General features: G+C 38.3%; 4 protein-coding genes across 7 annotated transcripts; 2 read left to right on the top strand and 2 right to left on the bottom strand.

Moving 5' to 3' along the window:
• Window positions 1-123: 123 nt before the first annotated feature.
• On the bottom strand, window positions 124-2,157 carry mgst3a (microsomal glutathione S-transferase 3a). Its single transcript, XM_015030990.1, has 6 exons — window positions 2,029-2,157; window positions 1,616-1,775; window positions 1,440-1,513; window positions 1,256-1,313; window positions 1,055-1,127; window positions 124-296 (listed from the first exon to the last, which is right to left on the bottom strand). The coding sequence occupies exons 2-6, from the start codon at window positions 1,730-1,732 to the stop codon at window positions 154-156; spliced, it is 465 nt and encodes a 154-aa protein (XP_014886476.1). The 5' UTR covers window positions 1,733-1,775; window positions 2,029-2,157; the 3' UTR covers window positions 124-153.
• Window positions 2,158-2,878: 721 nt separating this feature from the next.
• Window positions 2,879-5,679, top strand: LOC106946559 (tctex1 domain-containing protein 1-A-like). Of its 2 annotated transcripts, none has more exons than XM_015030970.1 (6): window positions 2,879-3,131; window positions 3,474-3,618; window positions 3,740-3,831; window positions 4,834-4,958; window positions 5,042-5,268; window positions 5,405-5,679. In XM_015030970.1, the coding sequence occupies exons 2-5, from the start codon at window positions 3,518-3,520 to the stop codon at window positions 5,243-5,245; spliced, it is 522 nt and encodes a 173-aa protein (XP_014886456.1). In that variant the 5' UTR covers window positions 2,879-3,131; window positions 3,474-3,517; the 3' UTR covers window positions 5,246-5,268; window positions 5,405-5,679. The 2 variants fall into 2 exon arrangements, with proteins under 2 accessions (XP_014886456.1, XP_014886464.1); XM_015030978.1 differs by lacking the exon at window positions 2,879-3,131 and adding an exon at window positions 3,203-3,276.
• Window positions 5,680-7,183: 1,504 nt separating this feature from the next.
• Window positions 7,184-15,196, top strand: mier1b (mesoderm induction early response 1b, transcriptional regulator). Of its 3 annotated transcripts, none has more exons than XM_015030891.1 (13): window positions 7,184-7,264; window positions 9,787-9,811; window positions 10,020-10,168; window positions 10,870-11,052; window positions 11,600-11,729; window positions 11,810-11,877; window positions 12,015-12,087; window positions 12,198-12,349; window positions 12,886-12,967; window positions 13,311-13,405; window positions 13,684-13,730; window positions 14,060-14,235; window positions 14,485-15,196. In XM_015030891.1, the coding sequence occupies exons 1-13, from the start codon at window positions 7,256-7,258 to the stop codon at window positions 14,805-14,807; spliced, it is 1,512 nt and encodes a 503-aa protein (XP_014886377.1). In that variant the 5' UTR covers window positions 7,184-7,255; the 3' UTR covers window positions 14,808-15,196. The 3 variants fall into 3 exon arrangements, with proteins under 3 accessions (XP_014886377.1, XP_014886370.1, XP_014886361.1); XM_015030884.1 differs by having other exon boundaries at window positions 13,603-13,730; window positions 14,060-14,187; XM_015030875.1 differs by having other exon boundaries at window positions 13,603-13,730.
• Window positions 15,197-15,876: 680 nt separating this feature from the next.
• Window positions 15,877-21,317, bottom strand: LOC106946519 (UDP-N-acetylglucosamine/UDP-glucose/GDP-mannose transporter-like). Its single transcript, XM_015030903.1, has 13 exons — window positions 21,053-21,317; window positions 20,286-20,319; window positions 20,119-20,205; window positions 19,983-20,050; window positions 19,832-19,903; window positions 19,685-19,753; window positions 19,501-19,603; window positions 19,334-19,426; window positions 17,980-18,047; window positions 17,809-17,887; window positions 17,647-17,729; window positions 17,419-17,471; window positions 15,877-16,368 (listed from the first exon to the last, which is right to left on the bottom strand). The coding sequence occupies exons 1-13, from the start codon at window positions 21,253-21,255 to the stop codon at window positions 16,358-16,360; spliced, it is 1,023 nt and encodes a 340-aa protein (XP_014886389.1). The 5' UTR covers window positions 21,256-21,317; the 3' UTR covers window positions 15,877-16,357.
• Between the last annotated feature and the right edge of the window lie 2,125 nt (window positions 21,318-23,442).

The following is a 23,442-nucleotide window of genomic DNA, read 5'->3' as shown; positions in this document are numbered from 1 at the left end:
GTGGCTGCATCTAGAAAAAACCAGTCGAATTACTTTCCAGCTTTAACACAACCAGTTAAGCAGGTCAGAGCTGAGCGGATACGCTAAGAGATACGCTACGTGCAGTCGCCATAAAACATGATTTTGATTGCCGACATCAGCAAATCTAAATCATTAGTGGCAGGATGCAGCCCCGAACAGCCGCGGGCGCGTCGGTCCCGACCAGCCCAGCAGGTGGCCCCCGTAGCTCAGAGTGGTCAGCATCAGCCCCAACAAGGCAACGTTGCCAAACGCACCCCTCATCCTCTTCTTGGGATCTGATAAATGGACAGCAACAACAATTTTTAGCACACAGGATGTTATGTAAATAAAAAAAAGAGTGGCAGGACGGCTTCTATGAGGTTATGCAGGAAAAAAAATGAACAGTATTAGTTTGATTTATTTATCCTGTCATAAAGGAAAAAATATGTGGGTGTTCATTTTAATATTCTCACCTTGTTATTTCTACATTTCGAAATGTCAGAGTTCCAAACTAAATAATTAATTCAACAGCAAAAATAAATATTTAGATATTTAGCTAGGAAGCTAAATATTTATTTCCCAAATAAATTTATTTTAACTAAATATCTAGTTTCAAACTAAATATTAAATTTTCAAGCTAAATGTTTAGCTCAGGCCTACATTTATAGCATATTTTGCAAGTTTTGCTAACAAGCTAAATAACTAGCTTAATATTTAGCTAATGAGCTAAAAATTGATAAACTAAATATTTAGTTAGCAAAAATACATATTTAACTTTAAGTTAAAAATTTAGTCATCTAACTAAGTATTTCATTTGAAATAAAATTTCTAATATTTAATGAACTATATATTTGGCTTATGAATTAAATATTTACTTTACTTTACATTAAAAATGTAGGAAAAACATGGTGAAAATATAACTTTGAAAAATGAACACCTGTTTATTTTTTTTTCCCTTCTCTCTCTGTGACAGGCTAAATAAACCAAATTATTGCTGTTAATTGTTTTTTTACTGTGTAACTTTCCAAACCGAGGCCCATGAGCTTCGTCTCACCTCCACTGGAGTATCCATGTGCGTACACCTCTCTGCTAACGATCCACACGGCTCCGAGTCCACTCGCTAGGCGCTGTCAAACGCACACAAAGGAAACAAATCAGTGTTGGCTTTAGCTACTGGGATGTGATCTCGTCACCCTTATTTGGATGGGACTACAGCAGCATGCGAGTGCAAAACAACAACAACAACAAAACTCACGGGGCAATGCAAACCACCAATTGCCAGGCAGAAGAGAAAGGGGGGGTAAACCTCCAGCCTGTTAAAAGGTGATAATAGATTGTCAACCTTCACCTGCTCTTCCTCCTCCTTATCAGTAGGTAAAACCAGAAGGCGTGTGCAGGCTTCTCTGGTTTCTACCTCTACTTATGAAGCAGATACCTACGTGTTCTGGTGTGCACGCTGGATGCAGTTGAAGATGTGTCCATGTTCTGGATCATCACTGTACATTTTTGGGTACTGCAAGGGGGCGCGGGGGGGGGGAAGAGAGAGAAAGCAAATGTAACAATTACTCCCCTTCCCGCCCCCCGCAGGGTAATGTAACATCACCCTCCAGCTCACCAGCACGTTGTACTTCTTCCGGGCTTTTCCCACTTTGATGGCCAGGTGTCCAATCATGATCATGCTGGCAACACCAGTCAGGACAACGTAGCCGTACTCCTTAGAAAGTACAACCATTCTGGCAGAGCTGACAGAGTAACACTTGGAGTAGTGTTAAAAACTAGAGTGAATACAAAGAACAACCAGAGATTTAGGCTTATTGTTTCACATCAAAGATATGCAAACGGATTTGTGATGAAACAAACTCGTCCAGCCGGGTGACAATAAAAGAGAAAGTGAACCGAAGAAATGGAAGCAAACAACACAGGCTGAGCAAGGACGAATGAACGAGCGGAAGGTCGAACAACAACCGGCAGCGCAAACATGGCCAGAAGCGGACAGGAATCACAAGTTCTGCTTAAGGAGCTTGTTACCTGAAAACTGGGAGATAGGGTGACTCCGAGTCCGGCCCTGACGTAGAGACGCTGCAGTGTCAGAGCGAGCGAGCGCTGCGAAGCTTTCTCCTACAGCTGCATCTGTTTCCGCGTGCCTGCGTGATTACGTAAGGAGAGCGCACGCTTGGGGGTGGTGGAGAAATTTTCGTTTTGGATTTTTTTTTTTTTTTTTAACGCAGTTTCAAAATGTATACGTAGGCTGTATCTGAATGGACTGCAGGTGTAAATATATGACTCCATCCTTAAGAAATTATAGTAAAATGTTTCTGCGTTAACGCACATAACCACCAACAAGTTTGTTGCTACTCAGCCGGAGAGGCGGGCGGTGGTAAAAAAAAAAAAAACAGAAGAAGAAGAAGAAGAAGTTTGGTCCATAGCAGTAGGTCCTGTGTCCATCTCATGTTATGACACCAGAGGGCGCTGTGAATGCACTGGAATGAAACAACGCTCACATTTTGGGATAGCTCTTCAAAAATAGTTGGACATTTTGGACTTTTTCTTTTCTGTTTTTTAAGTACTCAAGTTAATGCAACAAGTTAATCACCCACCTCTAACTGTTATTTATCCGAAGAAATATGTGGAATTAACTGGTGTTGCAGAATTATACATTTGTTAGTTTGTTGTATCTGTTTCAAGTTATAATGTCCCTATAATAATGCACAAGTTTACTTTGCTTTGAAAAAGAATTATTTTGTTCAGTCATTTATTCATTTCAAATTATATCTGTTACTATTTTATTTATTTATCTTACTGTGGGAATCCATGAATGTGAATGGTCTGAATCCCAGTTCTCTGTTTAAATAAAGTATCAATGTTACTGGAACATCTGACAAAAATTGAATTGAATTTAATTTGACCTATATCGACTCACACTCAGGATATGCAGTCTTGTACTCGGACTACTTAAATTGGAAATAATGGCCATAAAATCCAGGCAAAAGGGCACGATGACGTCTTCAACTCACAGCCGTTGGTTACACCCACCGAATCACGAACCCGCCCACCTAGGAGTCACGGTTGCTATGGTTACCGCGGACTCTTGCTTCATCTGGTTAAACCTGGAACAAGCCGTCGAGAAATCGGTATAAACATTTTAAATTAACTAGTATTGTAACATGTATTACAATTATATAATTTCAAACGTATTTAAATATTTTTCGACATTTCACTAAACTTTAAAAAAAAAAAAAAAAAAGAACAACCCGAGCTTACGCTGTCTCTCCTGAGGTTAGTGGAGCTCAAAGTTGATTGTTTTTCACTAGTTTTATTTCAAGTAAAAATTAGTTTTGTCGAGGCTTTATAAGAACGTCTCGTTTTAAAAAAAATCTTTAAGCGCTTATTATATGCCTGTTATTTTCAAAACGTACACATGGAGCCATATTTAATGCAATGCAGAAACTAGCTTGCGCTACATAACATTTCAGGTTATTTTGACTTGTAAGGGAAGTTAAGGGAAGGAAAAGCAGCGATGTCTGAACCACTTAAGGACAAACCACAAAAAGCGGAGAAGAAAATAAAAATTCACCCGGAGGGATCCAGAGCCAAAGAAAAAACTGCGCGGATTAAAGAGTAAGTATCCTCAGTGTCTGTTCTGCCTGATCAAATTGAAGTCTTTTCCTGTCAGTAACTTATAATGTGCCTATTCTCTAATTTACATGCAACTTCTTAAATTTTGACCCATCGTGTTCAGCCCCGCCAGTACGCATGTGATGCATGTGGACGAGCATGTTACCCATCATGAAGATCAAGCAGCTACCACGAATCCGAATACCTACCAACTGGGTAAGCAAACATTCAACTTAATGAGAACAGCAACACCATCACCACCAGCTAACCTGAATCCAGTGCACCATGACTGATAATCATAGATGCTTAGCTTTTGACACAACAGCTGGACTATGATAGATATAATGGGAAGAATTTGTAAACATTTGAGTTTATTGACAGATTTAACCACAATTAATGGAAGTTAAACCAGAGACAGTGTATATAGGCAAACAGTTAGGATTCAACCAATAACATTTGTGAAGCCATTTGTATATTTATTCTTCACATTTGAAGGTATATTTTTTAAGAGAAAGAATGTAAGTTCACAGGAATCATTGATTTGGTCTATTAGCAAAAAAAAAAAAAAAAAAGAAAAAAAAAATCTGGTTTGTAATTAAGGTTAATGAAATAGTAATAAACCTTTTAAATCGATTCTAACAAGGTGGCAAGTAAATATTTTCTCTGCTGAAATGTTTTTCCAGGGTTTAGTTCAGCAGTAGCGGTTTGTCAAAACTAAAACTGCATACAAACTAAAACTTTTACCAAACAGGATCTTTGACAAATGTATGTCTTAGTAAAAGTCATAATGTATATTTAATTGTACAACCTTAGTAAGCATGTCACACTTATTATTCTCTACCGGATGAAGCGGAATAGTGTTTGAAGTAACGTCTTCCGTCTAATTCTAATTTATGGGTTTGGGCAGTATTTTACGGAATCGTTAACTTAGTAACCTACGTTTGTTGAGAAATGTTTTCATTATGATGAGTTTTACATTGTTAGAAAAGTGTATCTTAAGGAGATACTGCTGCTTTCCTAGCTTAAATGCTTTCTTAGCATTTGTCACCAAAAACAAGTTGTTAAAATTCTTTAGAATGTAATTAGTTTTGAACATTATGTTTTGTATATGTGTTATTTTCTCACCAATAAATTCCCTAGTATCCATTACATGTTGAGGACATGTAATGAATGCTTAAACAACTGGTGTTTTCTTTTTTCTTTTTTTTTGATCCACAGGCCCTTATAAACTATTCCCTATCACTACTATCTCATATATACTGAAGGAAGAAATCACCCATTACCTCCGAGATATGCAGTATGAACCACTGCACTCTCGAGAAATGACCCTAACTCTCTGTGAAGTAGGTGAAAATGCAGCCGACTTTTTTTGATTCCATCAGAACATCTGCCGAAATCAGAACGCTTCTTTCTGACCTTGTTGAAGGTGATAAGGACCCGCGTGAAGGAGCTTATGATCCCCAGGTATAAAACTGTCATCCTGGTCCACATCGGCCAGCTCAACGGTCAGGGGATGCAGATCAGCAGCCGCTGTCTGTGGGATCCAAACTTCGACACCTTTGTGTCCCACTCCTTCAAGAACACCTCTCTGTTCTGCAGCGCCACTGTGTATGGGATCTACTTTGAGTAAACCGTCAGGTCAAGTTTTAGTTCGTAAGTCTTTGTCAAATGCTTTATTATTAAGCAAACACTGAAGTGGAAATTCTTGAGTAAGTGACTGTTTGTATGTAGTAGTTTGTGTTATCAGAAGTCACTTCCTGTTGTTTTTTTCTTTTTTACAATGTTCTAGCTGTTGCAGAATCTTCCATTATCCTGCCAAGGACTTTTTCCTTGTAGGATAAAAAGCTACAAAACATAAGGAGTGGTTAGAGCCAGACCAGACGGGCTGATGTTGCAACTTCTGTACAGAACAGTGTTCTTACATGGAATGTTCTCCCAGATAACAGAAGTGTGTATAAAACGGAGGCATCTGTGAGGTGTTACTCTGACTTTTCTGATTTTGTTGTGTTCAGAGCCTTTGAACGCTTGACCGCCTTCAAATAAAATACTTAGAAGACAAAGTTGCAACTTTCTCAATTCTTGAGTAGTTTCTCTACCTGCTTGGTTATGAATTTCCATCACACCGTAAAAATGACCTATATAAGCAAATTTTCGTAGAGAGAAGATCCGTTTTACATCTGAAAAGCTGAATTTTTGCAGCTGAAGAGTTAGCTGATGGTCCCCAAATGGATGGCTCGAGCGAGGTGGCTGCTTTCTGCACGACTTTTAAAACAAACAATATAAATCTTATATATACACAGCATACCTGACGAGAACGACAAACAGAATACAACCATGTTATGGGCTGCTTGATCCAAGTCTTACACAAAACTAAAGTATATAGCAAAACTGAAGTTAATTCCTGCTACTTTACAATCGTTAGTTCACTTAAACATGCACATTAAAGAATGGATTTATATATTACAATGGTGTTGGATGTTATATTTATTAAACTAACATAATAAATCTATAAGTAACTGGATGTATTTACATAAAAAAAGAAGCAACATCCACTCTCCCACAGTGTAACATGACAAAAGGGACGCAAACAATTTAACAAGACCACAGAAGAAGAAATGATGATGAGGGTTTTCCCATCAAAGATGTTACAGTCAGGTAAAGGAACAATCTGAATAAGACATTACACAATTTTTGTTATAATTGCATAGTTATAACAAAAAAAACAACCTGGTTGCAGAGACTCATGATATTTACTTACACTGAAAAAAAAGTATATATTTTTTTCACTGTCTGATGTTAAATCAGACCAAACTTTTCTTGTGTTAGCTTATTATATTACCACAAAGTTTTTGTGTTTGCTAAATTCCAGAAAACTTGGCAAGAACATTTTTTCAAAAATTGTAATAAAAATCTAAAACAATACATATTTGTATGCGTCTCTCCCCTAAAAACTGATACCCTGAAAACAAATCTATACTACTTAGGAAAGTTAGGCACTACTGCATTTGCCTTTATTCTTTTGTCTGAAAGCCTCTCTTATTCAAATGTTATATTGTAAAATACTAAGGGTAAAACTTTATGATAACAACTTTAAGAAAAACAAATTTCAGAGTGCATAAATACAAAACGCTGGTTCTTTTAAAGTAATCATTAAAAACCCCTTTTAGATTTCCTAATGCTAGATTTTGAGGTTGTTTTTTTATGTAATTATCATTTTATCATGCCCAGCAGTAGTGGCCACTTATCTCAGATTACCTGATCTACGTGCACGTGAGCACGTACTCTACTAGACACATTTACTTGTCAGATGAGCGCGTGCTGGTGTTCACTGAGCGTTGTAACGCCTTTACATAGCTCTCTGCACAGGTGTACCTGCATATGAAAAGTTATATTTTAACAACTTTATAATGAAGCCAGTATCCTTAAATTCGTATTATTAACAATTGCTGGGACAAAGGATTATAAAAATTGATATAGTTGTGGATAGGGTTGGCTCCAAAAACAATCAAAACAAAGACCGTTCTGCCTTTTTACCTCTTTTATTTTGGTTTTCGATGTTGGGGGGGTAGAGGCAAGTGGGCGGAGCTCCGGATCCGGGTACTAACGGTGACCTCTGACGTCACCCAGCAGGATCGCAAATATGGCGGAGGTAAGAAAGTGAAATAAATAGTCAGAAAAAAATGTCTTTCATATTACGTGATAGTTTGTTCTACTGAATGTGCAAATAGTCTTTGTGTTTTAACAGTTTTAAACACAACTAAGCAGCAGCTCACTGGCTTGCTCGATAGCAGTTATTTATTTGAGTCCAGAATGTTGTATAAACTTCGGATTTAGCTAGCATTAGCTGCGCTAGCCCCGACGGACTGTAAGGTAGCTGCGGTGTTTGTTACTTCGCGGTTTGGTCAGGATATTTATCCTCGCGTGAACAGCTGTTAACTGGACATTTGCCTATGTTTTACACTTATTTGTGCGCTCGAGTTCATTCTTATTCGCTGGCTGTGAATAGCAAGCTAAATTTGGGCGCCTTAGCGGATTTCTGTGAAGGAAAAATAATTAGCTTACAACTTGTATTGAAGTTAGCGAGTTGAGAAAATGAACTCAGTAAAGTGGCGTCCTGTCAGAGCAAACTGTGGTTTAATGTGGGATATAAACGCTATTGCAGTTGTGATATTCAGTCTATAGTGACATATGTTGGGTAGCACTACATTTTCCTCGCAGGAAACGGTCGCAGTAGCCTTTGTTTCGTATCTCATTGAGTCGCAGTGAGCTTTTAGGGTTTAGCGTCAGGCGCGCTTTTTTCGGAGTCCGCGGACCTCCCACTGTCAGAGTAGCCTCTGTATGTTTTGCCTATTAGAGTTTTCCAGGGGGGTTATTTGGATAATTTAAAACACATTGCTGTAATTTGAGGTCTCTTTTTGGCTTTGTTTATCGGCTGACTAAAGCGTTGGCTTGTTCCGCAGACACAGCTCTCAAAAACAACGATATTCGACTAATTGTTAAAGACTTATAAACGTTGTATAGACTCTGCTTAAAACCAGAGATTCGTTGAATTACGTGCCACAACCTCACCTCATCTAAATGTTTTATTGATACATGACCAAAATTGCTGTAGTCTACATTATTTTAAAACTACTTAACAAACAGTATTGCTCTTAAAAAGACTCAGTAAATCATAAACTTTAACTTAACTTCAAATACTAATAGACAAGGAACAACATTGGAGCTTCTTATAATACAGAAGACAAGATTAAATTTAGGACGAATGCAACGTAAAATACTATTATTGCTATGATATAATAGTCATATTTAATAAATCAGAATATGCAGAAGCCCACAATTGAAATAGACTAAAATGAACTACAGCATATTTCCTTTGCTCTTTTAAAAGATTGCTTAGATCACCTTTTTTTCAGTCCACAAAGTATAGAAGTGCAGCATCTCACAAGATGTATATATAATTTTTTCTACCATTAAAAATATGGATTTATTTTTTCACATAGTGTTATTATGAAAACCATTGACGAGGCTAAAAAAAAAAAAAAAACTAAGAACAATCTTTATAAAACACCACAGTATATTAGCACTATTTCAAACTGTTTTATGTAGTAATTTGTTTTTCCAGCCAACTTCACATAAAATAAATATTTAGTATTTTCTAAAGTGCAATTTTATTGCACTTTGTATAATGTTGTCCTGTAGCCTTTTTAGTAGTAAATATGTTTTATTTTTAGGACATCATTTTTTATGGGTTTATTACCAAAAGGTCTATGATGAATTTCACAATGCTTCTTTTTGAATTGTTTTTATAGCCAACGCAAAAAATACCACAAGTTATAGCAATTAAAAATTTCAGTTATTTCAATAAACCGAAATACACAACACCTTTTTTTTTAACCTATTATTTGATAAAAGAACACTGATTTGCTGTTATATTTTTAAGTCACTTATGTATTTATTGTGGCTGTACATGCTCTCACAGGAACCTTGCTCCTTTTCCAGGTAGCAGCCTAAATGAACATATGACAGGTAGAAAATACATTTTCCCTCCCTGAGTAGCAGCCTGCACAGGGATCAGTAGTTCATTAACCACTTAAGCCTTCTTAATACAATTAAATAATTCCGTTCCCTTTTTAAATAAGAAATTAAAAGTTTATGTAGGTATTTTTGTACAGTTTTGGCCTAATAAATTACTGCTTTCAGGTTGTTGTTCTTTCAGTAAATGGCCTTTTTTGAAACAGTGCACTCCAGTTAACAATTAATCAATTACTAAATTGATTAATTTAATACAGTGAATCTTTTCAGCTCTATTTTCAATGCATTAAAATTCTGCTTTCCAGTTCTTCAATTAGTGAACACAACATATTTAGATTTTAAATTTAAAAAAATGCAGAATGTGGCAGTTTTTTATTTATTTATTTTTTATCCAATTCATCGTCAGGGTTATCCATAATAATCCATTACTGAAATAATCATTCGTTGCATCCCTAAGTGAAATTGTCAAGATGAATGTTGTTGTATTGCTTATTTCTATTGCTGTGTGTTTTTGAAAATTGAGATACAAAGTTGTTCTGCATGTGTTTTTTTTGTGCTTAACTCCCAATCCTGCAGATTTTTGGATGTATTTCTTCCTTTTGTCCTCCTAACCTTTTGCCCCGCCTTTCCGTTTTTCAGCCCTCCCTCGGGAATTCGAGCCCAGGTAGCTTATCTTTTCTTTCTCTGTTTTGCCTTTAGTGAATAGCAACATTTAAAACCTGTTCCTTGAAATAGCTACAATTTATATTGATACACATAAGTATATTTTACCTGTTATTATTTCCAATTTGATGTGCCGTACTACACTTAAAGATTTGTGTGAGGAGAACTAGCTTCAGTGTGACATTGTCTACGACCTTGGACATTTGCAGGAGGCTCAGCAGGTTCCGACGACCACGATTTCGATCCGTCAGCCGACATGCTTGTTCATGACTTTGACGATGAGCGAACCCTAGAGGAGGAGGAAATGCTGGAGGCAACAGACGAGACCAACTCCAACGAGATCGAAGACCTGGCACGGGTTGGTGTGAAGCTCGGCTCTCATCTTTCTATTAGTTATCATTACCGTAAAAAAACCAAATGCTGTATTTATTCATTTATTTAACCAAAATTTAACCAGGTGAGTTATTAAGACCAGAATAATATTCACAATAATGTCACATATTAAGTTAGCCGTGTATGATTAGTTTCATCTTTGACATTAATCCTAAACAAAAAAAACAAAAAAACAAAAAATATATATATACATATATATAAAATATTATAATTATAAGTACATTACTGCTTTTGTATTTTTACATTTTGGTTTATATGGCCTGCATGACACTACTGTTATGTTTTAATAATTTTATTGAACTATTAATTTTAATAATTTATTGTTATTATCATTCATACTTTTTAAACTATTAATTAAATTTAATTTAACTTTGGGATCAGTAAAGTATTTTTGAATTGGATTGAATTCATCATTTAATGCTAATATATAGAAGACCACACACTGTGTTACTGACAGTACAAAATGTTGAATATTTGGGTGAAAATAGTTAAATTGTTGTTTAAAGTACCTTTTACACACTATTTCTGTATAATATTTTGGTGCCTCCTTAAACTGAGAATGAACTATAAATATATCTGTGCCAACATTTGAACTTTTATATCAACATAGGTCTTTTTAAAACTCATACGTATTATTATTAATATCTTATTTTATTTTCTTTACAGGAGGGGGAGATGCCCATTCATGAGCTACTGAGTCTTTATGGTTATGCGAGCAGATCACCTGCAGAGGAAGAGGAGGAGGAAGATGAGGAACCAGAGGAAGAGGATGAGGAGGAAGAGGATGAAGAAGAGGACCTTGATCCTGATGAAAGCAGCAGAAGCACTGGAGAGCTGAAGAAAACGGAGGTAATTGTTGAAGCCACTGACTCTTTATTTTTAAGCTGTATCTGAAAAACGACTGTTTTCAAAATGAACTGTCTGACACTTTTATAGTCTGAACTATTTTAAAGTGTTAAAATTCCTTGCTATAGAAGGAAGGAGTCCAAGTTAGCTGTTTTCATTATTAGTTAGTTGTATCTCTGTTATTCCAATTTGTTAAATGCATAAATATTAAAAACATTTGCATCTTTAAGTTTATTCATACACCACTAAGCAGTGTGTTCTTTGGTCTACAATTGCAATAGGGACTGTTGAACTGTTTGCATGAAGAAATGAATCAAGAATTATTGTGTACTGCTTCACAATTATGTGTTATGTAACACAACTGGTGTTCTGAAGCAGCCCTTTTTTTATTAAAAAAAGATAATAATGCCACATTTGTTATCTCAATAAATACTATAAAATATTGTGATAAAAGTTTAAGTCCATGTTATCCATCCCTTGGGTTAGGTACATGTAATTTGATGCAGAAAGTTTTCAGCTTAATTCCATGTTGCGCTTTCTTTTTTTTTAGGGTGAAGATTTTAAGACTTCATCAGAACAAGGCAGCGATTCTCAGACCACTTCTGACGGTCGCACGCGCTCAGTCCGCTCACTCGGAACGGCAGAACTCATTCGCCCTCAGAAACTCAAGTACTTTGAAAGTACGAGCCGTTCCGCCTTCCTGTTTTCTGTGACATTATCTGGTTATGTTTGAATTTAAAAGCATCATGGCGTCTCTTAGGTAGTCATGACGTAGAAGAGGAGTCAGAAGAAGACGAGGACTATGTTCCCTCTGAAGACTGGAAGAAGGTAGGCGAGCCTTTTTACGTTACTTCCATGGTCTGGTGTACATCTATGTTACACCAGAACAAGAAAGACTTGAAACTTATCACTTCAGATTCGAAGAATCACTATTAACTTTCAAAACAATGTTTTTGTACCAACAGGAGATAATGGTGGGTTCTATGTATCAGGCTGAGACTCCTGTTGGTTTGTGTAAATATAAAGAAAACGAGAAAGGTAAACTGAGCGGTTGAGTCAAACTATAAAACTTTAGCCTTAACTGAACTTCCTGTAGATATAAAGTCGATCGTCTAATCTTTTTTTATCGATTCCAACCTGCCGTGCAGTTTATGAAAATGACGACCAATTGTTGTGGAACCCTGACTGCGTTCCCGAGGGGAAAGTTGTCGAGTTCTTGACTGAAGCATCGAGGCGAACTGGAGAGGAGAAAGGAGTGGACGCAATCCCAGAGGGTTCTCACATCAAAGACAATGAACAGGTGAAGCCAACAGAGCTGCAGCTTCATAGACACCCGTCAGCCGTAACATTAGCATTAGCAGGTATCAGGAGCTTGGTTTCCATTACAAATGTGCACAAAACTTTTTTGATATTTTGGTTAATGTCAAAAAAAAAAAAAAAAATCAGAGTTGCTGTGTTTTCATTCAACAAGAAATTCAATCAAAATCACATGTAAATATGTTGGTTCACACGATGTGCTGCGGAATTTGGTGTGTTTTAATTAAGTTAAAACAAAAATAATAATAATAATAAAGGCGACGTAAACATGAACTCTGATAGATAATCCATAGTGTTTATTTTGTGATCATTATCGCTGCGGTAGATTAGCTACTGTTGTAAATAATCACAAAATAAACATCAAACCTAAAAAAGCATGTGTGAAATTACCAGATGTAAACAATAATAGTTTATATGGTCAATGGAAACACAGCTACTGTTACTCCCTTCGCCTGATTGGTTTAAATCACAGACTGACTATTTCTTTAACGTGATTGATTTGTGTCCTGTTTCCTGTAGGCTTTGTATGAACTGGTGAAATGTGACTTTGACACAGAGGAAGCTCTAAGAAGACTGAGGTTTAATGTAAAAGCAGCTCGAGGTGAGCCACTTCTTTATGGATTTATATTTAGTTTTATAGGCCAGGCCACCGCTGGCAGTTTGCTTTTTCAGCAGATTGCCAATTTTGAGTCTGTATACTCCAGTTAACGATTATTACACTAGCTGCCGAGGAGCTCAATAACCGATTAATTGCGATTAATCTGGAATCCTCCACGCCTCTTACATTGCTCAGCTGAATGCTGCTGGTGGAAAGCCACGCCCCTTTGGCTCTTCAATCTCAACAGCATGCTGGGAAAGCTCACTTGACTTTTTGTTGTCTGATCCCAAAACACTTTGGGATAAACGCTCCTTTTCAGATGTAACACTCAGACTCTCTTTAACAGAGGAGATATCAGTTTGGACTGAAGAGGAATGTAGAAACTTTGAGCAAGGACTACGAGCTTATGGGAAAGACTTTCATTTAATACAGGCCAATAAGGTGAGATATGTCTTCTAATCAAGCATTCATTTTTTTTTTTTTTTTTTTTTTTTTTTTTTTCAACTTTTGTTTTTTTGTAAACAGTTCAAATTTTCCTCTATGTAGATATATTTTCTAATTCATTATGTCTTGTGTTTTATTTGTACCTCTTTGGACGATTATAATAATAATTATTTCTACTGATTGAAATCTTTCAGGTGAGAACTAGGTCTGTAGGAGAATGTGTGGCCTTTTATTACATGTGGAAGAAGTCTGAGCGTTATGATTTCTTTGCACAGCAAACCAGACTAGGAAAAAGGAAATACAACCTTCACCCTGGTGTCACGTAAGTCTGCTTTCAGAGGGACCGTTCAAACGCAAATATCTACTAAAAATGTTTGATTTTTTGATTCAGAGATTTTGCTTTTGGTATTTAAAATGAAATTTTACGGTTTTAAATGTAAATATTAAGAAGCTTCCACATCTGTTGGGATATGCTACATTAAAGTTTGTGGTTTTAGTGCAAGAAAATATGATGAACATTTAAATGTTCATCATATTTTCATCATGTGAGATAAAAATGTCTTAAAATAAGTCTTAGTGTATGTAGTTTCATATGGAACCTCTCTGCAGTCAGTCAGGTGTGTGTAAGGATCATGTGCTGGTGTGTTTCAGGGACTATATGGACAGATTATTGGATGAGACAGAGAGTGTGACGTCCAGCAGGGCGGCGTCACCTCCTCCCACCACGTCCAGCAGCAGTGCCAGCCACTCTGAGAGGGAAGACAGCAGCAGTCAGAACGGTGAGGAAAAACCACGGCTTTCAGACCCAAACCAAGCGAAGAGTTTCAGTAAGTTACAGTTTGACCGATAATTTTTAAAAGTTCATTTATATATCATTCTTTTTCATTCCGAACAATATTATCCACACTGAGAAGTCAGACTCCTTTAAAGAAGGGCAAAATCAATCTTAAGTTCTAAGTGGTTAATTTTAATTTAACCACATTTTTTTTTAAATTATTTTAACAAGAAATTACCAAATATAGTTCAGATTGTTGGGGAAAAAGAAAAACTAATTTCTTCTTCTTCTTCTATTATAGGTGTCGTGGGTCATCCGGTGGACCCATCCCAGTTGCCCGACTCGGCCCAAGTAAAGGTCGAGGGTGTCCAGTCCAACGGCCCGTCTCACCTGGAAGCCGAGCCCCTCCTCTCAGTTCCAGACAACAACTCCAATGGCTGCGGCCAAGTCAGTGCGCCCAACCACGACAGAAACGGCTCTTTAGAGCTCCTACTGGACCACAAACCGGCGGCAGCGGCGGCGGCAGCAGCCGTGGCACAGGACAGACCGGCCAAAAGATGCAGGACTGAAGCAGAGCCTCTGAGCCAGAGCGAGGCCGATCCATCCAGAACACACGAAGACTAAAGGCTGTCAGGACTGCCGTTGTTCGCTAAATAGCACACCGTTTTTTGGGTGATGTTTTTCTCTTTTTTCCCCCTCAGTTTCTCCATAAATAGCCAGTTTAGTGGAGCAGAGGTTGAGGACGATGAAACTCTGTTGAGCTGTGAGCACAGAATCTCTTAAAAGACTCACTTTAGGAAGGCCAAAGGTTGATGAAAAGCTCGTCTGCTCCACCACATCCCAAAAGACACGTTTTGCTCATCTTCTCCACTCTCATTTTGGAGACTGTCAAAATTTTGCCAAGAATTTTTTTTTCTATTTGTACTTAAATAAAACAAATCATCTGTGATATTTTTCTACGCAAGAGATATTTATATTTTCTAACCAAAAATAAAAAGCTCTAATGATATGGGTTCTTGGTGTTCAAGCCATTCGTTTGTTGTTGAGGATTTGATGAAATGACTAATTACAAGAGAAGCTGGTGCTGTCTCCAGCTGGCTGTTGTTGCACTTTGATTGTACGTTTCTCCTGTTTGAGGAGCGACCTCCCCCAACCCCCCCAGCAGAAACCCCTGTTTGCTTTGCCACATCTGTTTGAGTCTGCTGAATAAACCCATGGGTCTGTCCCCCTACAGGTTTGTTTGTGAAAAGCAGCTGACATCAGTGATGTCCTGTATTATCATGTAGATCTCTGCTTTTTTTTTTTATTCAGTCTGCTTTGCTTAACACTTTGTTTTTACTAGACAGAAAGTTTGTGACCTCTCATGTAAAGTTTGTATAGATTTCTTACCTTTAATAAGCAGTTGGTGCATATTTTTCTCTCGTGTTTTATGTTGCGTTTCTTTGGTCTTCCTTGTACACTGCGCTTTTTTTTTTCTTGCTGACAAACTGCTAATTATTTTCTGATGGATGTAATAAAAAAAATCTGCCATTTCCTTTTCCCTCTGTGGTATGAAAGTTTGTGGTTATCACCTTTTTGGAATAAGCCCTCCCTCAGTAGAGCTATGAGTCAGAATTTGAGATAATTTTCTAATCGGGTTTTTGCTAATCATTAACCTGCTAATATAGATTTGAGCAGAGTCCAGGTTTTTTTAGAGCTTTTATTTGTGAAAATACAAAAACCTTTAGTCTTCACTCAGCAACAGCACCCACACTGAAGAGTGTTGAGTGGAATATCTTAGCGCATGTATGATGTCATTCACCAATCACAGAAACGTCTGTTTCCAATCACTGAAAAATCATTCTGAGTATTGTAATACAAAATATTAATTTATTAGTTTCTAGTTTCAATATGTACATTTAAATGGCTTATTAAATCAAGTGACCACATCCTTTAAAAAACAAAATGATTCTAATTATAAAAGCAAATTTTTTACAATTGCATATAAAAATGTATGGGATGTATCACTAAACACTCCTTACTCCATAAAGGTAAAACCTTAAGAAAGTTTAAACAGATCATACAGCATATCTTTAAAACATTAAGCCCACTGGTTGGATTTTTTCTCCTTAAGGTTTGCAGGCATCAGCAGGTGATCATCATTTTTCAACTTCACTCTGTTTGGACTCCAGGATTTATGCCTTTTCTGTTCAAAATGATGAAAAACGCTTGAGGTTAGAGAGAGACGCTTAAAACAAAGAACCCCTTCATAATGGAGTAAGAGGCCAGAACAACTTTTAAAAAAAGCAGAATTGGTGAGATCTCTAGTAGGCGATAGAGTGTAATAAGCTAGGAATGGGTTAAAGCAGTGCTAAAGCCTTCACACCCCTTGAACTTTATCACATTCTGTTCCAGAACACAATGTGTCTTATTGAGATTTTGTCTGACAGGAACATTCCCAACCAGCTTTAACCAGCTTCCCTGTCCAGGCTGTTAGTGAAGCTGGTTAAAGCTTCCCTGATAGGGGTGTTGTTACCACTACCTAATTTCACAGTGCGTGCACTGGTCATTATACGCAGGCCAAAAAAGTTTGATAATAGTCTCATAATGAGACCATAATTTTGAGGCTACATATTGGATTGAATTGCTCTTTCCCAGCTAGATCAGCGGCTGGGAAAGCTCCAGTGTAGACAGCGTAGGGAAGATTATGATCAAAGCATTGTAATACAGCAGCCCATATTTTCCAAGGACAACAGAGTCACGTTTCTTTCACCAGAAAACTTGCAGAAAGGTAAGAAGTAGGCAGAGACAGCAGAATACAGCATAATACAACAGGTATAGAAAACCTGTTGAAGAGGGGGGAGAGGGAGGAAATGAGGGCAGGGGATGGAGGGGATATGGGGGGGAATGAAGGTAAGTAATTGAGGGTAAAGGGGTAAGGGAGGACATGAAGGTAAGAGGGAGTAAGGGAGGAAATCAGGGTAAGAGGGGTCAGGGAGGGTAAGGAAGGAAATGAGTGTGGGGAGGGGATGATGGCCTAAAATAATAGAAATCGGGGCCAATATATACCCCTAGTTTGTATAGTTTAAGTTTAAAGCTATAATAAGTTTGGAAGCTGTAATCATAAGCAAGACATAGTCTTGGTCTTAATACAACGTGAACCACCAGGGGGGTTGGTAGGGAGGGAAGCACCTAAGAATAAAACAAGAGATTTTCCGGCAGGATTATGACTAAAGGTATTTCAAACCTTACTTACTGCTTTGCTGCTGTGTGAAAGTGATATAGGAATACACCAGGCTCCCAGCAATGCTGTTGGAAACGAAGAACAAAATGCAATCCAAGTGTTAGATTCACTGACCACATGTGAGAATCACGCAGCATTTCTTGCTCGTCTCTGGCAGCTCCGTTTTAATTCTCTTCCGACAGTGTCCTCAAGCTGCTTCTGCAGACCAACCCAAACAACTAAATCCGTTCGGGTGATTACCTGATGTTCAGCCCTAGGAAGTTCAGCCAGGTGAATATGTAGTCTCCACCAAACACCATCCCGATGTATGTGACCAGGATATTCTGGGGGTAAAAGTGCAAGAAGTGCTTAACGTATAGGCCGGCTCTTCCCAGAGAGTGTTGGCAAAGAGAAATGACTTACCTTGATGCAGCCTATGATGGAGGTGGTGAGCGCCGAGTTGAGCTGCGTGCACAGCATGATGGAGTACATTAAAACAAAGCTGCATTAACACACAGAGGGAGGAGAAGCAAGACTTAGCAGAACATGGTGTCGGTTGAAGAACACAGTCAAGAGTTTGTGGAGCTACATTACCCCATGACACAGGAGAGGACAAACTGCACTACAAACAGCTGATCAGCCCAGCCTTTGTAATCCAGTCCCTGTTCACAAACACACACAGTCACAGGGGCATAAATGCTTTGGCAAACTTTAGAGTCACCCTGAGTATTCATTTAATCTGTATTCTGAACTTTTGATGATTTATTTGAGCGTTCTTTTTCCAGAGTCGCTGCATCACACATCTGCAGTGACACGATGAACCAGAAATGGGTGCACATGTTTATCGAATTTATTGATATCCTCCATAACGGAAAGACTCAAAATTTCATATACACGCTCAAATCTGTGTTCCATAACATAGTAATAACGGGGGGTACTACTGTGTTGTTGCTGTTAGACAAAGAACTTCAGGAATTCTTTTTGGGCCATTTCTAATCAGGTTTGCATCTTTTAGTTGCTTTTGGGGTAATATGTTGTCCCTCGCTGAGCGGCCTTTGACCATGTGCTGGTACATTTGTAGATGATGACACTCCAAATACTGCTGTGGCTGCCATGGAGGAAAACTTACTAGCATCCATTCGGATTGTGGAATTTGTCAAGAGACATGTAGGAAATTGGTCCTACATTGGTCTTAACTGTCTGTGGTCATTGTGCATGACGTCTGCCCGGCTCACTCAATGTGCACAGTACGCCTGAGTGTGTGGTGGCCTTTGGTATGAGAAAATCTATAAATTCAAACTATTCATTCTTTTACAAATACTTAATCCTTCCATGCAAAGTGGTCACCACAGTGGACAGCTTTCTAAAAGCCATTATCTTGAGCTTTTCTTGTAGATTTTTTTGTTATAAAAGCACAGAGACCACTGAAGTGGACACTAATGCATGATAAAATACACTATCAACTACTGGCCATCAGCAGTAAATGCAAGAAATTATTTTTGTTAAATCCAATATGGCCGACAAACAAAAAAAGCTTGTCGACCGACCCGGTCCCTCCTTCTACTGTAGACGACTCTTGCAGGTAAAAAGAAATATTGTGACATCAGATAACCCCTAAAGAACAATACTACTGATGTATTTTTCAAATAACAACTTTGTATTTGAAGAAAATTACAATTGATCGCCTAAAAAACAATTTAAATTTTATTTTTACAAAATGCTTTTGTCTACTATTTTTTATGCCTTAAGAAAATAAAAGAAAATTTTGGAAAAAAAAAGCCCAACATAAAGGATCATAATTCATGCATGAAAGGGTTAAAGTTGGTCGGTCTATAAATATTCCACGCTGGAAATAGGTTCGTTTGTAAAATGGTTCAAATAAATCATGAAAAGCCTCAGATAAAAACCTCTCTCATCCATTGTGAGTGTATATTGCAAGAACACCTACCATCTGCAAGTCTCCAGAGTAATACGCATATGCCAGTGTAGGGAAGATCATGATCAAAGCATTGTAATACAGCAGCCCATATTTTCCAAGCTCCTATAAGGACAACAGAGCCACGTTTCTTTCACTGTCCTCATCACCCAGGCTGCAGATCTGCTGCTGCTGCTCACCTTCGATTCCAGTTTCTGCTTTACAAACGCCCCACTAGCTGCTGTCAGGATGTTGTTCAGCATTATGAAAATGTATCCTTCAAGATCGAAAGCTAAGTCGGCGCTACAGCAAACACAGAGTGAGATATGTGCTCGTGCACAGGGCATGAAAACATGCAGTTTGGGTTGCAAGGAGTCGTCTTACCTCGCAGCAATAAAAGCACCGAATATCATGGTGAACACGGTCATCTTTATGGAAGCGGAGAAGGTCTTCCTGCGAGGGATTAGAATGCATCTTTAACAGGAAATGTTCTGGGAACATGTGCAGACGGAATGCAGAGGTTTGACTTACTTCAGCAGGAATCCCTCAAACACCATGGTGAGAAAAATACTGAACCTCCTCAGAACCGTGAACATGGGCAAGCTAAGATGGCGGGAACAAGCAACCGTGTCACATTTAAAGACAAGCCTGGGCTTTATATGATGGAGTGTTAGGGACTCACTTGAGTCGTTGCGTCCCAAAGAGGCCCGAGATCTGATTCCCAACGTACAGCAGAGGCAGAGGGAACATCTGGGACGACACACATCACGTCTAATTAGTGATCCTGGGAATGTTCTTGGAGGATATAACCTTCTCACCTTGCCCAGTATAGTCACGTCCAGATCTGGGAATGTGATGACACCCAGCATCTTCGCGGTCCTCAGGACCACGATTGTGGCCAGCATCTGCAGCGATCAGAGCAGGAAGTTACAGCAGAGGCAGAGGCGATGACATCACATGGGCAGGAATTAGCTCAAGAGCTTACCTGACCAATCCCAACACATGTTGACGATGGAAAGCTGGAAAACACAAACGGGCTCAGTGACACCAACACTCCCGCCGACATTTACTAGAGTAGCTTCAGAGTTGTGGATGAACCTTTACACGAAGAGCTAAGATTCACAGTATCTCCCAAAAACATTCATACTATTCATTTTTGGCCATGTTACAACCAAAAGCTTTTGACTAGTTTATTGGAATTTTGTGCCGATGATGTGGAAAAAAAAGACACAATTTATAATTTTCTTCCCACTTCATAATTATGTGCTACTTGTGATGGTTTTATGACATCAAATTCTGATAAAAATCCATGGTTTTCAATTATCATAATGTCATTTTTGTTTGTTTAAAACAACAAAAAAAAGCTTTATCAGGAGGGCCATAATTTGGATAAGCTAACAGGTGACATTTTAAAAATAAAAGTAGAAAAACGTAAAAATAAAACACATTACAAATATTTGCACTGAAACAATATGCATATGGTTATCAGCTATAGTACAGGTGATTTAAAGTTGCAGGGCTAAACATCAGATGACAACTCTTTGAAACTAGTTAAGGTATGCTACTTTGTGAAACTGGTATTTTCAGTGGACATTTTTTTGAGTAAAAAGGAAACTCTGGTAGAGTAACTACTGCTTATATTGGTTAGGAAGTACATTTTCTTGTTTCCGCCTTTCTTACTCAGTCCAGTATTAGTAATGAATCCGCCGCGCTCGCGCCTACATTGTGCTTCTCTGAACTTTGCACTTTTACCTGTAGTTGGTGAGGACGCTTTTGTTGACGACAACGATTAGAAACGAGCTGACCCCATAAAATGCCGCGGCAAACAGTTTCGCGAACACTGTGGGGGTGTCTCCAGAGGCTTCCCTCTGGACTCCGGAGGAGGGTGAGGATGCTCCCGCAGCTGGCGGGCTGCCGCGGCCGCGCTCGTTTCGGCGTCTGTGGAGCTCAGCCATCGTCTACGTAACGACCGTAGAGGTAAATCAAAGCGGAAGCCTTCCCACAGTTCTCCCGCACATGCGCATAACAGCCAAGGGGGGATAATATGAGAAAAGTTGACTGAGCGGTAATACTGGCTGTAATATCGACTGTCAAATCCACTGCCATGGTTCTTAAACTGTGGTGCAAGTACTTCCAGTGGCACTTTAGTCATAATTAGGATAAATATCATTTAGATAAACACAAATTTTGATGTAGAAAATATATAATGCATACACTGCTTTCCTTTGATTTTGAGATTCTGTTTGGTGAGAAACCGACTCAGACCTCAGACTTTTAATTTTCACAATGTCTAACTTTTTGTAGTAAAAAAGGAAATCTGAAAATTAACATGATTCCAATATAAAAACCATTTTTTTTTATTTTTTATGTCATACGATATAACGACATTCAAGTCATTGTGGTATCAGTTTAATATCTACATCCAGATGGTGTTCCTGGACATTAAACATAAGAGGTTTATATTTGTAGATTCAAGTCAATTAAGGAAGTTCTTTACTTTTTTTCATAAATTAGGACTTCCAGCCAAACCAAAATAACTACAAGCAACCTCATTATTGTAGTCTTATAATCTACATTACAGTAAAGAAAATTAGCTTTAAAAAGTTACAGAAACATTAAAATGCCAAGATTATATGTAGCTAAAAATTGCCCTCAAAGTGGAATTTGAGGACAATTTTTAGCTACATATAATTTTGTATTCCTTTCATGTAAAAACAGAGCAGAATATTTTAAAATTGTAACATGGAAAAATATATCCATAGACTACTTCTGCTACTCCTTGCAGCAGAAGTAAGTCAGGAATACAGCAGTGACTCAAACCAACCCAAAAACCAAGAAGCGGACCAGTCACACCTCTAGAGCACTTTATTAGAACAGGGATGTTTATAGAGAAAGTTTCATAGTCATGTGGCTCAAACAGTCGAACGAGAAATCTGCTCCAGCCGTCTGTATCTGCGCAACACCAGTGAGCCTTTATAGAGCACAAAATGTAAAGCTTTAGCTTCCCTCCGTGTTTCCAAAGCCTTCCATCTCTCCCGCGCTTACCTCCAACCTAATATTAAGTATGCTGATTTTAGTTAACCCTACCGCGGTCTTAGCATAACGCTCTGGAAGTGCACGGCAGATGTCACGGTTGGGGAGGCTGGGAGAAAAAAAAAAAGCTCGCTGCCAACACCGACACAGGCGGCTGAAAGCACCATTAGCTTACATTACATTCTGTGGCCCGATGATTGTTCCACAATGACGGCTGACGTTTCTTGAACACAAACAACGCAACGATGAGTCCGCACTTTATAAAAAAAAAAAAAAAAAAAAAAAAAAAACAAGAGGACTTTCAACTGCAAAAAATAAAACTTCAAAGGACAGTTGGTGATTAAAAAAAACAAAACAAGTGCTTCGAGCTCTGAAGATATGTCCGTGGTCCGTCTACGTCTTAACAATCACTTCTCGCTATTTCAGGCGAGAACTTCCCGTCTTTCTGTAAAAGAATGGCAAAGTTCAGAGCAGAGGAATACTTCAAATTCTACGTAAATAGCTGTCAAAACTCACACATTCGGTCTCACGCTCAGCTATACTCACTCACACACACACGCAGACACACACACACTTCAAAATAAACAAAAACATTTGCTTAGTGGTCCTGAAGGTACAAATTTGTACAGTCCGTATGACCTAGGAGGACCAGCCTTAAAATACATTGGGCCCTGAAAACACAGGTAGCACATCTGGATCAGGGGATACAAACATTACTAACCACTGGTCCACTATTAAAAAGAAGAAGAAGAAAAGAGGCGTCGACCTTCACTGCACAAGAAGCAGAAAAATACCAAGCTGTTGCATGAAGTCACTTTGCTGGTTCCCCCATCTTGGATTCGTGCCTGGCGAGGCGATGGGTAGTCAGGAGGCCACTATTTACACTTTAAAACCTAAGTTAAGCTGTACTTCAGACGTCTAGCACACGTTTCTTATGTAGTGTAGCACTACCACATCAGTGTGTATTACTGGGGGGTCAGAGGGGAACGCCAGTAGAAAGTCTTTTCTACAGATGACCTAATACTGTGCTGAAGTCATCAGGTGGGGAGGCAAAAAGAAACAAACAAACAAAAAAAAAAGCTTTTGAAAGGAAAACAATGTTCACACTT

Source organism: Poecilia latipinna, unplaced genomic scaffold (assembly GCF_001443285.1).
Source record: "Poecilia latipinna isolate Pla-1442-1.1 unplaced genomic scaffold, P_latipinna-1.0 Scaffold12, whole genome shotgun sequence".
Taxonomy (NCBI): domain Eukaryota; kingdom Metazoa; phylum Chordata; class Actinopteri; order Cyprinodontiformes; family Poeciliidae; genus Poecilia; species Poecilia latipinna.
The sequence above is the reverse complement of the archived record's forward strand: the minus strand, read 5'-3'. Positions and strand labels throughout refer to the sequence as shown.